General features: G+C 50.1%; 1 protein-coding gene across 3 annotated transcripts; it reads right to left on the bottom strand.

The window, feature by feature from the left end:
- Positions 1–308: 308 nt before the first annotated feature.
- LOC148656733 (prostaglandin D2 receptor 2) lies at positions 309–14,245 on the bottom strand. Of its 3 annotated transcripts, none has more exons than XM_088642561.1 (3): positions 13,781–14,245; positions 3,192–4,323; positions 309–1,200 (listed from the first exon to the last, which is right to left on the bottom strand). In XM_088642561.1, the coding sequence occupies exons 2-3, from the start codon at positions 4,308–4,310 to the stop codon at positions 1,129–1,131; spliced, it is 1,191 nt and encodes a 396-aa protein (XP_088498687.1). In that variant the 5' UTR covers positions 4,311–4,323; positions 13,781–14,245; the 3' UTR covers positions 309–1,128. The 3 variants fall into 3 exon arrangements, with proteins under 3 accessions (XP_088498687.1, XP_088498686.1, XP_088498685.1); XM_088642560.1 differs by having other exon boundaries at positions 3,101–4,323; positions 13,781–14,244; XM_088642559.1 differs by having other exon boundaries at positions 309–4,323; positions 13,781–14,243.
- Between the last annotated feature and the right edge of the window lie 656 nt (positions 14,246–14,901).

Here is a 14,901-nt window from a genome sequence, read left to right as displayed (position 1 = left end):
CTCTGTGCCTGTAGCTGGAAGGGTGCTGGTTCAAGTCCTGCAGCTGGCAGAGGAATCATACTCTGTTGGGCCCCTGAGCAAGGCCCTTCACCCCAACTGCTCCAGCAGTGCTATACAATAGCTGACCCTGTGCTCTGACCCCAAGCTTCTCTCCCTGTCTGTGTGTCTCATGGAGAGCAAGCTGGGGTATGTGAAAAGACAAATTCCTAATGCAAGAAATTGTAAATAAACTGATGTTATTATTATATTATTAATTTTCTTCACAGATTGTACTTGTGGCTTCTGTGCTTTAGGCTTGTGTACACACATTTTGGGTTTTATATTCAACATTTAATCAATAACAATTTACAGTGCATTAGGAGCAGTGTGTAAATCAGAGCAGACATACAGAGTACAAATGCAGAAGAGAGGAACATTATAATTGTTACATGTAAAGAAAACAAGAAAACAAACAGGCTACAAGCACGAAGAGGGCACTCAGCCCATCTAGCCTGCTTGGAAGCAAGTAGTTCATTGATCCAAGTACCTCACCCAGCTGTTTCTTGAAGAAAAACAAAACACAGTTTCATCTTCAGCAACACGGCTGTGCAGCTTGTTCTACACTCCCACCTCTCCTTGAGAAAAAAAACCTCTCCTGATCTCAATTTCAAAAGCACTTCCACGTACTTTTCATTTGTGTCCTCTGGTTTGTGTTTCAGTGTTGATTCTGAAGAAGTCCAGTGGATTGAGATTGTCTGAGTCTTTGGGGATTTTGAATCCTTGGGTCAGATCAACTTGTAAGTCTTCTCTGTTCCATACTGAAGCGACTCAGTTCCTTCAGCCTGTCATTGTGGGACACTTCCTTCAGGCTAAAGAGACTCAGTCCCTTCAATCTGTCATCGTTGGGACACTCCTTTCAGACTAAAGAGACTCAGTTTCTCCAACCTGTCAGTGAGGGAGACTCCTTTGAGTCCGGGCCTGACAGAGATGGACAGGAGATGAGAGAAGAGGAAAGTACCCGGGGGTACAGTTGTGTGTGCTGGTTAATTAAAATGGCCTCATGGCCAGTGTCAGAAAAAAAGGATTTTTCATTTGATCTTTATTTTATTCAACCCCAGACAGCGTCACAATAAAGAAGTGTGCTGTTGTTTACAGAGTGTTTCTGATCCCAGACTGGGAGAAGGGCTTTGATCTCCAGGCTGCAGGCTCCTCTTTCCTTTCCTGAGAGAAAGGAGAAAGGAAGGATTGCTCTCAGAATACTAACAAATTCTTACTTGTATAACTTCTATCATATAAAATACAAGAAAGTGCATTCTAGATGATGTTTCTGTCAACACTTTATCATCATCACCACCAACACCATAATGTCCATCCCCATCACCTCTATCATAATCTCTTTCATCGCCATCATCTTTCCCTTCACCGTAATCCAAAATCTTCTTTCTTATAATCATCTTCATCATCCCCATTATTGTAATCTTCATTTTAATCACCCTAACACCCACCATTACCATTGTCATCTTTTCCATAATCATCTACATCATAACCATCATCATCATCCCCATAATCATCACAAGTATCATCATCATCTTCATTCCCATAATGACCCTGATCACCATCACCATAATCACGATCATCCCTAGCATAATCACCCCCATTACTATCATCATCACCATCATCATCATCACCCCTATCAACGTCATCACCATCATCACCACCCCATCATCATTGTCATCATCACCATCATCATGACCTTCATCACATCATCATCATCACTATCACTATAACATCCAGCATCACCGTCATCTCCTCTATCAACATCATCACCATCATCATCGTGACCTTCATCACCATCATCACCACCATCATCATTACCATCACCATCCCATCATCCTGACCTTCATCCCCATTATCTTCATTATCCTCATTACCACCATCAGCATCATCCTCATCATTTTCATCCCCACTACCATCATCACCACCATCTTCCCCATCATTATCATCATTCCCATCCCTTCCTATCATCAGTTAGGGGGATGGAGGCTCTTCAAGAGGGCTTTGTGCTGTTGACTTATGGAGAAGCACAACTAGATTGGCTTTCTAGCATGTTGGATGTTGAAACATCGAGAAATGGAAAATACAGGCACAGATACCAGCTGCTATCTTCCCAGCAGTCACTGAGAGCACAGTTCCCAGCCTTCCCAGCTATGTTATTCCCATAATGTTAAAAATACAGTTTCTGTTTCTTTTGGATGTGGTATATCTCCCTTCTCCTCTTTCAGTAATCCAGATGAACAGGACCTTTTTCTGCCTGTTTGTGTCCATCTGTTGGTGTCAGTAAGTATGTCTGTCAGTGTGTCTGTGTGTGTATACCTCTGTGCCTGTACCTGTCAGTGTGCCTGTGCCTGTACCTGTCAGTGTGCCTGTGCCTGTACCTGTCAGTGTGCCTGTACCTGTCTGTCAGTGTGCCTGTACCTGTCAGTCAGTGTGCCTGTACCTGTCAGTGTGCCTGTACCTGTCAGTCAGTGTGCCTGTACCTGTCAGTCAGTGTGCCTGTACCTGTCAGTGTGCCTGTACCTGTCAGTCAGTGTGCCTGTACCTGTCAGTGTGCCTGCACCTGTCAGTCAGTGTGCCTGTACCTGTCAGTGTGCCTGTACCTGTCAGTCAGTGTGCCTGTACCTGTCAGTGTGCCTGTACCTGTCAGTCAGTGTGCCTGTACCTGTCAGTCAGTGTGCTTGTACCTGTCAGTCAGTGTGCTTGTACCTGTCAGTCAGTGTGCCTGTACCTGTCAGTCAGTGTGCTTGTACCTGTCAGTCAGTGTGCCTGTACCTGTCAGTGTGCCTGTACCTGTCAGTCAGTGTGCTTGTACCTGTCAGTCAGTGTGCCTGTACCTGTCAGTGTGCCTGTACCTGTCAGTCAGTGTGCCTGTACCTGTCAGTCAGTGTGCCTGTACCTGTCAGTGTGCCTGTACCTGTCAGTCAGTGTGCCTGTACCTGTCAGTCAGTGTGCCTGTACCTGTCAGTGTGCCTGTACCTGTCAGTCAGTGTGCCTGTACCTGTCAGTCAGTGTGCCTGTACCTGTCAGTCAGTGTGCCTGTACCTGTCAGTGTGCTTGTATGTACCTGTCTCCTCTCTCTACAGTGGGCTGGTGGGACAGGAGGCCTGGCTGCTGCTCCCACTGCAGTGCGTGAAGCTGTAGGCGCAGACGGACACCTGGGTGGACAGGACCAGCGAGCCGGGGGGCCGGAGGGGGGCGTGGGGAGTGTTCCTCCTCTGGCCTTGGCTCGACCTCTCGCCCCCCCCGGAGCCCCCCCACGGGCCTCCCTCCTCGTCCTCCACCAGCAGCCCCTCCAGGACGGCGGCCAGAGACTGCCGGATGCGGTGGCAGAAGTCGGGGCAGCTGAAGACGTAGAGGACGGGGTTCAGCACGCAGTTGAGGAAGGAGAAGGTGGTGGCCACGGGCAGCCCGATCTCCACCTTGGGCCGCAGCGCCGGGTACCGGTGCGCCATCACCTCCAGCAGGCACATGGCGTGGTAGGGCGCCCAGCAGCAGAGGAAGACCACGATGACGGCCACCACCAGCTTGAAGAAGCGCGCGGACAAGCGGGCGGGGCCCTTGCGGCGCTCGCGCTGGCGCAGCCGGACGCTCACCAGCGCGTAGCTCCCGCCGATGACGCAGAACGGGATCAGGAACGCCAGCAGGAACTTGGACAGGGCGGTGGCGTCCTGGCGCAGCCGGCAGGTCCGCTCCAGCGGCCCCGGCGCCGCGTGCAGGGCGAAGTTGTGGTAGCACAGCCGGCGCCCGTCCTGCCGCGGGATCACGGCGCGGAAGACGGAGTACGGCACGCTGTTGAGCACCGCCGCGGCCCACACCGCCGCGCACACCTTCCAGGCGGCTGACACGGACCGGTGGTTCTGGCACCACACGGGCCGCAGCACCAGCAGGCAGCGGTCCAGGCTGATGGAGGCCAGCAGGAAGCCGCTGACGAACATGTTGACGAAGAAGATGGTGGACTGGATCTGGCACAGGCGCTGGCCCAGGTCCCAGCTGTGCGCGGACGCCAGGTAGTGGGTGAACAGCGGCAGGGTGAGGGTGGCCAGGAAGTCGGACAGCGCCAGGTTCAGCACCCACACGGCGATCACGGTGCGTCGGATCCGGAAGCCCACCACCCACAGGATGAGGGCGTTCTCCAGGATGCCCACGGCGGACACCAGCCCGTGCACCGCCACCACCGGCAGGTTGACCCGCGTGTCGTTGTTGCGGGAGTGGTTCAGCATCTCCCGGATCAGGGGGCAGAACTCCGACAGGTTGAAGGAGGACAGCTGAGACATGGCAGCAGGAGAGCTGAGGAGAGACAGACAGGGAGAGGGAGAGAGAGGGGTTAATACAGCTCAGAGAGAGAGGGGTTAATACAGCACAGACAGAGGGGTTAATACAGCACAGAGAGAGAGGGGTTAATACAGCTCAGAGAGAGAGGGATTAATACAGCACAGATAGAGGGGTTAATACAGCTCAGAGAGAGAGGGGTTAATACAGCACAGACAGAGGGGTTAATACAGCACACAGAGAGAGGGGTTAATACAGCACAGAGAGAGAGGGGTTAATACAGCACAGAGAGAGGGGTTAAATCAGCACAGAGAGAGAGGGGTTAAATACAGCACAGACAGAGGGGTTAATACAGCTCAGAGAGAGAGGGGTTAATACAGCACAGAGAGAGGGGGTTAATACAGCACAGAGAGAGAGGGGTTAATACAGCACAGAGAGAGAGGGGTTAATACAGCACAGAGAGAGAGGGGTTAAATACAGCACAGATAGAGGGGTTAATACAGCTCAGAGAGAGAGGGGTTAATACAGCACAGACAGAGGGGTTAATACAGCACACAGAGAGAGAGGGGTTCATACAGCACAGACAGAGGGGTTAATACAGCTCAGAGAGAGAGGGGTTAATACAGCACAGAGAGAGAGGGGTTAATACAGCACAGAGAGAGGGGGGTTAATACAGCACAGATAGAGGGGTTAATACAGCTCAGAGAGAGAGGGGTTAATACAGCACAGACAGAGGGGTTAATACAGCACAGAGAGAGAGGGGTTAATACAGCACAGATAGAGGGGTTAATACAGCTCAGAGAGAGAGGGGTTAATACAGCACAGACAGAGGGGTTAATACAGCACAGAGAGAGAGGGGTTAATACAGCACAGAGAGAGGGGGTTAATACAGCACAGATAGAGGGGTTAATACAGCACAGAGAGAGAGGGGTTAATACAGCACAGAGAGAGAGGGGTTAATACAGCACAGATAGAGGGGTTAATACAGCACAGAGAGAGAGGGGTTAATACAGCACAGAGAATTTGGTCATTTCACAGAGAGAGAACTAAATGATCTGAAAATCCAGAAATAATAAAGATTTTAAATCACACATTTGGAAAATTACCCTTGACATCACAATTAAAGAGAATATAATACTAAAAAACACTCAAAATCGAAAGTGTTTTGGGTTGGTAGAGATTGCATAAACATCAGACAAGCGCTGTAAAAACCTTCAAATAACAACCTACACAACACAGATCTGAGCCTCAGATAAAGCTAGATGGAAAAATTAATCTAAACACACCCTTGAAAATAAAGAACCACAGGCAGCTCTCAGGAATCAAAGAATCAATCAGCCTAATCGGCTTCTGGGAAAGGTGGAAATAAATCAAAACCCTAAGAACTGGCCACGCAAAATGGATCATTCTGGAAACCCCATTTTAAAAGTCTCGACCAAACGTTCCCATATACAGTAGCATTAGAACAAAGCCACAAACAGTATGGGAAAAACTAAAAATAACTGGAACTGGCTATAAACGCCGACGAAAACCCCTTAGACTCCCCCGTCCCAGAGCAGGAGCTACTGGACAAACTCCAGGCCCTCAGACCACGCAAAGCCTGTGGCCAAGATGGAGTCAACAACGAGACGCTGAGATACAGCAGCTCAGAGCTGCAGCCAGCCCTGCTGAAACTTCAGCCTCATGCTGAGGGCTGGGTGTCTCCCTGAGAGAGTCAAGAGCACACACAGGGCCCTCCATCCATGTGTGTGTGGAGACAGACTGAGATGGGGAAGGTTTTCTACAGTATCACAAATTCTCAGACACTGGCTTTCCCTACTGAGCACCATGTCAGATCGGCTTCCTACCAAACCACCACACATCCAACCACATTTCCACCCTACACACACTTATGGACAAACATATCCATCAAAAGGCAACAGAAGACTATTTGCCTGCTTTATTGATTTCAATAAAAGCATTTGACTCAATTCTGGCACAAAAGACTGTTTTACAAACTTCTTCAAAGTGGCGTAGGAGATAAAGTCTGTGATGTAATTGACTCAATGTACTTAGAGAACAAGTGTGCAATGAAAATTGGAAACAAAAGGACAGAATTCTTTCTTCAGGTCTTGGTTGAGACAGGGCTGCAGCCTGAGACCAGCACCGTTCAATATCTTCAATAGTGAGCTTGCTACGGGGAAGCAGAATTCACTAAGCATTGGACTGCTTACACACTAACAGGAAACCTGGACTGGGTTTAGACTGTCATGAGACAGGTTAGTTAGTGGTGTATATGCTGAGGTCTCTAAGTCGTAATCCCACCCAAAAGGTGAGCTCCTGACCAACACTGATCAATATCTCTATCAATGAGCTAACAGAGCTGTGGGAACAGTCTGAGCTCCTGATCAACACTGATCAATATCTCTATCAATGAGCTAACAGAGCTGTGGGAACAGTCAGAGCTCATGACCAACACTGATCAATATCTCTTATCAGTGAGCTAACAGAGCTGTGGGAACAGTCTGAGCTCCTCAAGTTCAAGTTCAAGTTCAAGTTTATTGTCATTATACTCATATACAGGTATATGGTATAATGAAATGCTATTTAGCTAGCTCTCGGACATAAGTAGCACAAAAAAACAACAACAATACAATTGTATAATAAAAGAAAGACAGAGACAACAGGCAGTGTGAAAAAAACAACAACAGGCAATGTGCAAAAACAACAACAGGCAATGTGCAAAACAACAAAAAGGTAACAGGTTATGTGCAAAACCATGCATCAGCAGAATGAAATAAAGGGATTGAAATTATGGGAGTGAGCCTTCGACGTGTAAGGTAGAGGTAGATTTCAATGTGTGAGTTTTTGGTAAGTAAGAAGGCACTGTGAGGTTCAGATCACAGGTTAGAGGTGAGGTGAGAGTGAGAGAGGCTGGGAGTTTGATAGTTTGATAGTGCGGGGGTAAAAACTGTCTCCGAGTCTGGTAGTCGGGGCCTGAATGCTCTGGTACCTTTTTCCAGATGGTAGCAGATTATACAGTCTGTAGCTGGGGTGTGTAGGGTCTTTGATGATGCTTAGAGCTTTCCTCAAGCACCGTCTGTCATAAATGTCCTGGATAGATGGGAGAGCAACCCCAGTGATGGACTGGGCAGTTTTCACCACCCGCTGTAGGGCTTTGCGGTCAGCAGCACTGCAGTTGCCATCCCACACTGTGATGCAGCCTGTCAGTGTGCTTTCTGTAGTGCATCTGTAAAAGGTAGTGAGGATCTGGGGACATATCTTAGCCTTCTTCAACCGTCTTAGGAAGTACAGGCCCTGTTGCGCTTTCTTTATCAGACAAGGGGCGTTGAGAGACCATGTGAGGTCCTCGGTGATATGGACGCCAAGGAATTTAAAGTTACTGACCCTTTCCACTTCAGTCCCGTTGATGTGGATAGGGGCATGTCCGGTTTGCAGTTTCCTGAAATCAACGATCAGCTCCTTGGTTTTGCTGATCAATAATGTTCAATATCTCTGTTAATGAGCCAGCCAGGGGGGTAATAGAGATAATACAGAGAGAGGGATTAATACAGGACAGAGTGGAGGGAGTGAGAGGGGCTGACAGATCACAGGGAGAGGGTACTGTACAGTACACCTTATAATCTGCCGTATTCTTTGTTTACTAAAACCGTTCCTGGATCTCTGTTAATTATCCATCTCGGGCTGCTGCTCCCTGTTATTGTGTACCCGTTGGATGTGTGAGGTATTTCCATATGGAAATCTGCTGTGTGGTATCACTGCTCTGATCACTCCCAGTGCTGAGCAGGTCTGTGTGGTTAGAAGTGGAAACAATTGACTACTGTGTGCCTGCTCATGTAAAGAAAGAAACAGCTCCAGTCTTTCCATCTCCTCTCTCTCTCTGCATGACTCTCTTTACTGAGTCTCATTTACTACTGAGGGCTTATATTTCATCTGTCTCTCTGTCTCCCTTCCTGTTGTGTGTGTTTATTACTCTGTTGTCTCCTCTCTCCCACTGTGTCTCCTGTCCTGTTGTGCATGTTTATTACTGAGTGTCCAGTGTCTGTATTAACCCCTTTCTCTCAGTGCAGTGTTAATGTACTGGAGTGTCCAGTCAGTGTGTCTGTACTGTACTAACCCCTCTCTCTCAGTGCAGTGTTAATGTACTGGAGTGTCCAGTCAGAGTGTCTGTACTGTATTAACCCCTCTCTCTCAGTGCAGTGTTACTGTACTGTACTGCAGTATCAACCTCAAGTCTCTCTCTTTCTCTCTCTTGTCCTGGTTCAGACAATTTGGGGCAGATTAACGAACAGGCTGGGTTCTGTAGCCTAGGAGCCCAGATTGATCAGGGGCCCCTGATTGGCCAGAATTGTTTTGTTTTATTGTTGTAACGGACCTGTGGGCCCCCATTGGTGCATAAAAACGTTGAATGATTTGTGAATGGACGATTGGTTAGATGCAATGGGTTCGCAGTTCAAATTAACTTTGGTGGATTTTATATCACTGCTGTGTCATCTCTGGTGCACGTTTACGGTGGCTAGCCTCAAAACGTGTGATAGAAAACATCGCAGCAAGTTCCGGTTCGCAGGCTTGTACCCTCACCACATGGGCTCGAACCCGAGGTCTCCAGCGTCGATCAGCGGGGACCTTGCCAGCCGAGCTAGGGAAGACTCTCGTTCGCCTAGCTGGCCAACATGCCTGTGATGCGCAGGAGAGTACAGGGCGCTCACCCGTGTCGGCCGTGTTACTTACAATAATATGTATAATAGGTAGTGGGGCGCAAAACCGAAAAGCCCAGCGGTTAGGAGATCAGGATCTACTTAAAAAGACCCCCAGATCAACTGGTTATTTCAAGTCCGCTGGATCGTGATCCACTCAGCCTGAGCCAGACCCCGAACCCGAGTTTACGGCTGACGTTGCGGCCACTGCTACAGTTCAACAGCCGCGGCCGACAGGCGAGCTGCGGCTAACTCTAGCCCGGGCGCAGACCGCACCCCCGCCGCTCACGACGACGAGCCAGCGCGCAGACTGGCTGGGAAGCTGATTGATTGGCTGCACTTACATTACTTTACAGGCTATGGCACTGTGTGTGCGTGTTCCCTGTGTGTGCCGCGTCATATTCCGTTTGAATCGGCGGTAGCAGGCTCTTATTCCGAATGCGTCACTGAATTATTACAGTATTTTCTCTCCGCTTTTTTTCTGGTAATTGGGATCGGTGCGGCCTCTGATCACCTTAATCCACCCCTGCAGACAACAGATCTCAGTCTCAGTTACAGAGAGTAACAGGTAACCTTGCTTTTGCCTTTTTGGGTTTTTACTGATTTGACTCGTCTTATCAGATCCTGAACCTCCTGCATTGTGCCTGACCACAACTGCATTGTTGCTGGTGCAGCAAGAGTCTGATCGGAGGAGCAGTTAATGTTGTCGGAGCTCAGATAAGAAGAGGCAGGTCTGCTGCGCTAGAGATAGATCCCTATCTGAGACCCTGATAGCGCACAGATGCTGACTTCCTGTTGTGTAACTCGGTTATAACCATTTCCTGCTCCCATCTCTCTGTCCCGCCAGTTCTCCTCCTCCTGTCGTCCAGACTCGAGCGACTGTTTGCCCCGCAGCCTGACCGTCAGACCCCCGACGGTCACCCCTGGGATGGGGGGAGACATTCCCAGGAAATCAGGATGCGGGCTGAACACGAGAACGTCCAACCTGTTAGAATGGAGAGGAGGCTGTTCAGCCCCTCTGGACCATTAGCTGATCTCAGGATCTCATCCAGCTGTTTCCTGAAAGAAGCTTCAACAATAAGGCTGGGCAGCTTGTTTCAGACTCCCACCACCCTCTGTGTAAAGAGGTGTCTCCTGACCTGAAAGCAGTATCTCATCTAACTGTTTCTTGAAGGAAGCCTGGGCATCATCTGGGCAGCTTCTTCCAGATTTCCCTTCCGAGGACCAGTAGTTGGCACTCTGCCCCCTGGAGCACAATTTCACTGTGCAGCCTGAGGTGCCATCCTACAGATCTGACATTAAACTGAGGTCCTGACTACTTGGGCATTAAAGACACTAGGGATGAGTGTTAACCTCAGAGTCCTGACTAAACTCCACTCTGTAATCCCACAATCCCCCTGGTTCCTCTCTGCTGCCCTGATCTGTGTGTAGTGGGGCTGCATATCAGTAGGGGGTGAAGGGTGCAGGATCTCCTTTTGTGAAGACCACTGGGGTCCCTCAGGATTGACAGTGTTGTTCTTTGAGAGGTGATGCACGGTTTTTAAGTGGAAACCGCAGATATTAAAGGGGTTCGTCCGACCTCGTGTTTAAGGTTTGAGGCGCGGCCCAGCCGGTCACTGACCGGCCTCGTATCCCACCCTTCGGCCACAGCACGCAGTTAACGAGCTGCAGGCTCCCTCATTCAGAAAGATGCTCATACCCCCCATGACTTCCTGTACGAGAGAGAGCGTGTGCGCGCTTCTGTCTCTTCGATTTCTCGAACCCCCGTCACACAGGAAATGTGAACTGCTGTCGCGATGGTCCAATCTTGTCACCGCTGTTTTGCAGACGCAGTGAGCGCTGTCTCTGCAGGCCGTGTCAGTGGCTCTGAGGGGGGAGACTCGCTCGCCCACATGCACACCGATACTGAGCTCGCTAGCGACAAACCGGAGCAGCCTCGCAGTGATCCAGAACACGCGGTGCACTCTCGCGCCCCGCAATCTGTTCCTGTCCTGTCCTTGCAAGACTTTCCCCCTCTCCAGCAAGAACTCCAATTCCCGAGAGCCAATCGCATCACACAACAACTGGGTATTAATGTCCCCCCCCCAGGAGCAAAACTAATTCGATTGGCCACGTTTCCACAGATCTCACCGTGAATCTAGTAGTAGAAAAACCGCCATCATCTTGTGCGGAACTGTGGTGATGGCTAGCGGGAAAGACGATGTCGAAGAGAAGAAAAGTAGGCAGAGAGGGTGGGAGAGGTGGGAGAGAGAAAACCTGTTCGTTGAACACAGGGGAAACTCGTTGTGTCTAAAATGCCAGGAGACTGTGGCCGTTACGAAAGAGTTTAACAGGAGGCGCCATCACCAGACAAAGCACTGAGAAAAACACGAGGGCATACATACTGTGGAAAGGGAAAGAAAAAAACGAGTTCAAAGGGGAACTTGATTATCAGCAGAGTCTGTTTTACAAAGGCCAAATCCCATACTGTAGCAGCAGGGAAGGCAAGTTTTACCAAATGGCTAAATCAGGGAGACCGTTCTGAGAGGGCGGTTCTCTAAAGCAGTGCCTGGTGAAAGTCAGTGAAGCCGTGTGTCCAGAGACAGGGACTCTCACTAGAAGTACGATGGCTATTCCAGTGGACGAGATTGCTAACGACCTACAAGAGCAGCTTGCAGAGAAAGCGACCGAATGTATTACATATTCACGTTGCGCTTCAGGATTTTATGCCCGGGTTAGACTTTTCTTGCATCAAAGAAAAGAGCTCAGGTTTCTGGCTTGGCAAAGCAACAGGAGGCTAACAGGTAATAGGTTTCTTCCAGGCTGAAAAGAGAAGAAAGAAAACACAACGTTTCGGCCGTGGAGCCTTCTTCAGGTGTGTTTCCACGGCCGAGACGTTGTGTTTTCTTTCTTCTCTTTTCAGCATGGAATAAACCTATTACTTGTTCCTTTGCTGCCTACGCACGCTGACACAGCTACCACCTGAACTACTACAGTCGGCTAGCAGTTTGTGATGTAGACCTATCCTTATTTGTGTTTGTTTGTTTTTATTCATTTCAATTAATGTATTTCAACTCTTTTTGTGCAATATAGTTACATTGCCAAAAATTACCTAAAATGTGTGATCTAATTTTTATCTTGAATACATTTTCTTTTATGAAAAATGCTCAACCATATTCTTCAATAGAGGAATACTGAAGCAATACTTTGTATAGGCTACATTCACTTGCATATGTGGAAAAATGTCTAACAGAACTGTAATCAGTACTTATCTCTGCATGTGTGGTCCGCAACACGATTAAATGTTTTTAGTTTGGCCCCCCTTAAAAATGAGTTTGAGGTCCATGATCTAGAACATAAGACAGACCACAAACAAGGGGAGGTTCATTTGGTAATTAGGAGTTAATTGACTCCAGGATCTCATACAGATATTTATGGAAAGAATTGTTCCATACTTCCACCAACCTTTGTGTAAAGATGTACTTCCTCTTCTCAGTTTCCTATACACTTCTGTGATGTTTACAAATCCTATGGCCATCTTTGTTCCAGACTGAAGAGACTTAAGTTCCTTCAGCCTGTCAGTGTGGGACACTCCCTTCAGACTAAAGAGACTCAGTTCCTTCAGCCTGTCAGTGTGGGACACTCCCTTCGGACTAAAGAGACTCAGTTCCTTCAGCCTGTCAATATGGGACACTCCCTTCGGACTAAAGAGACTCGGTTCCTTCAGCCTGTCAGTGTGCGACACTCCTTTCGGACTAAAGAGACCCAGTTCCTTCAGCCTGTCAGTGTGGGACACTCCCTTCGGACTAAAGAGACTCAGTTCCTTCAGCCTGTCAGTGTGGGACACTCCCTTCAGACTAAAGAGACTCAGTTCCTTCAGTCTGTTAGTGTAGTTCAGAAACGTACACAGTAGTCTAAGTGAGACCTTACTAATTTATTACAAAATTTTAACACAACACCCTTTGATTTCAGTTCTGTGTTGGTATCCCGACTATGCGTGTCAGTCTTTTCCTGACTCCAGCCTGTTCTGGCTCAGCGCTTGCCCTGCTGTGTCTACACTTGGTCTGGAATGGTGTCCCAGTTCTCCCTGAGGCAGAGCGTACGCGGTGCGCTGGGGCGCTGACCGCGCCTGCGCTGAGCTGAGCCCTGCACACTGAGAGTGGGCTTGCGGCACACTTCGTTACAGTCCATTCGAGCTCGTTTCACTGCACCCATCCCCTCTCAGGGCACGCAGAGCCCATCCTGGCTGGGCTTGGCAATACCGTGCCCAAACCTGGGGCACAGCAGCAATGGAGAGACTCCAGCTGGAGACACAGGCTCGTCTGAGGGAAGACACCTCAGGAGACCCCCCACACACACACACACAGGAGGCGACATGCAGGCTCCACAGAGAAGGACCCCCACGGGCGGGAGTCGCACCGGCACCCTGGAGCGCCAGCCTCCGCCCTGACCTGGCAGACCACGGGTTATCTGGGGGGGTATCTGACAGCTCGGGTGGGCGCTGCCACACACACGGCTCTCACTCTGCCGAGGATCGGAGGCTGAGGTTAATGTGTCGGTGCCAAATGAGATAATTCCACCGCCAGGTACCCGTCGCAGGGAGCGGCAGTCATTATCCGCTCCACCCCGCTCCTCGCCCCGTGTCGCCCCGCCGGGGACTGAACAGCAACCCGAGACGCCGCGCGACCTGTCGACCTCCCAGTTCCCCCGAGGAGCCCGCGGTTCGCCCGTTCCGCCCCGTGACCGGACCGCCCCGGGCTGACCGGGGTCCACGGACACGCGCGGGCGGCACTTCTTACCCGAGTCCGTGGGCAGGAGAGAATCGAGAAAGACCCTTCAACCGGTTCCTCGCGGCGTGGAGGTCGAGCTCTTGTAAGATTAATAATAATAATAATAATAATAATAATAATAATAATAATAATAATAATAATAATAATAATAATAATAATAATAATAATTGAAGGTTGTCGTCTCTCTCGCAGTCTCGCCTTACTGTCCTGCGCTCCGGAGCTGATTTTGAGTCGCTCTCTGCAGAATGAGAGAGAGACCGCGAGGGAGGGTTACTGGCAGCTCGTCACGCTAATTCACGCCTCGCGGAATCTCACCCGTGAGATACGAGGTGTGTTTTCAGTCCTGGGCGCCGATAACGCGCTGAAAGTGCGCATCGGAAGTTCACTGCCTCACCGTGATGTTTTGCGCCTTATCGGCCCAGAGTCACCACATCGCACCGGAGCACGCTAATTTTCCACCGCGGGCTGTAGTTTACAGGTCTGAAAAACCTCGCCTGCTGCCAGATTTGACCACGTTTCGTCATGATGTCTGGGTTTGCAGGTGTTTTTTTTGTTTTTTACCTTTACCGTTCGGCTGAAGCGTGCGAGGTGGCTCTCCGTGGAGTCTCCATGTTCCGTCTGTATCTGTGCGGGTTTTCCTCCTGGTGCCCCACTTTCCTCCTACATTCCCTCAGATGACTGCTGGGGGGTTGTTATCGGGGTCTCTGTCCCCGCGACCGGCGCTGTGTCCTCGCGGCGGAGCCGTTCCCGCGTGCGCGCGAGCGGGGGGCAATGGGGGTTTATAAAGCGCACAGACCCCCGCCTGACGCGCCCGTGCCGAGTGCCGCGCCCCCGCCGTCATGAGACTGAGCCAGGGGTCCCCAGCCCCGACTGCCCCCCGAACCGCTCGGTACTGTCGGCGAGAGCACGCCGGGACAGTGGGAGAGGGAGGAGGGAGAGAGTGACTGATCCCCAGGATCGGGAGCAGGAGCTGGACACAGCTGGGGTGGGAACACTGGGAATCTCCGACCCAGCGTGTTGATGTCGCCACAGGTGGCCAGAGAAGCCCTTTGAATCCAGGGACAGTGGGAGAGTGGGAGAGCAGTGTAAATCCTGGAGTGGATCAGACCGCTGTGCAGTGGGAGTGTGTC

This window comes from Lepisosteus platostomus, chromosome 8 (genome assembly GCF_059453375.1).
Source record: "Lepisosteus platostomus isolate fLepPlt1 chromosome 8, fLepPlt1.hap1, whole genome shotgun sequence".
NCBI classification, from domain to species: Eukaryota; Metazoa; Chordata; class Actinopteri; order Semionotiformes; family Lepisosteidae; genus Lepisosteus; species Lepisosteus platostomus.
This window is presented reverse-complemented; position numbering and strand designations above follow the sequence as displayed.

Excerpts from the sequence above, each read along its gene's own strand:
- LOC148656733 (XM_088642560.1), bottom strand. The coding sequence starts at position 4,310 with ATGTCTCAGCTGTCCTCCTTCAACCTGTCGGAGTTCTGCCCCCTGATC.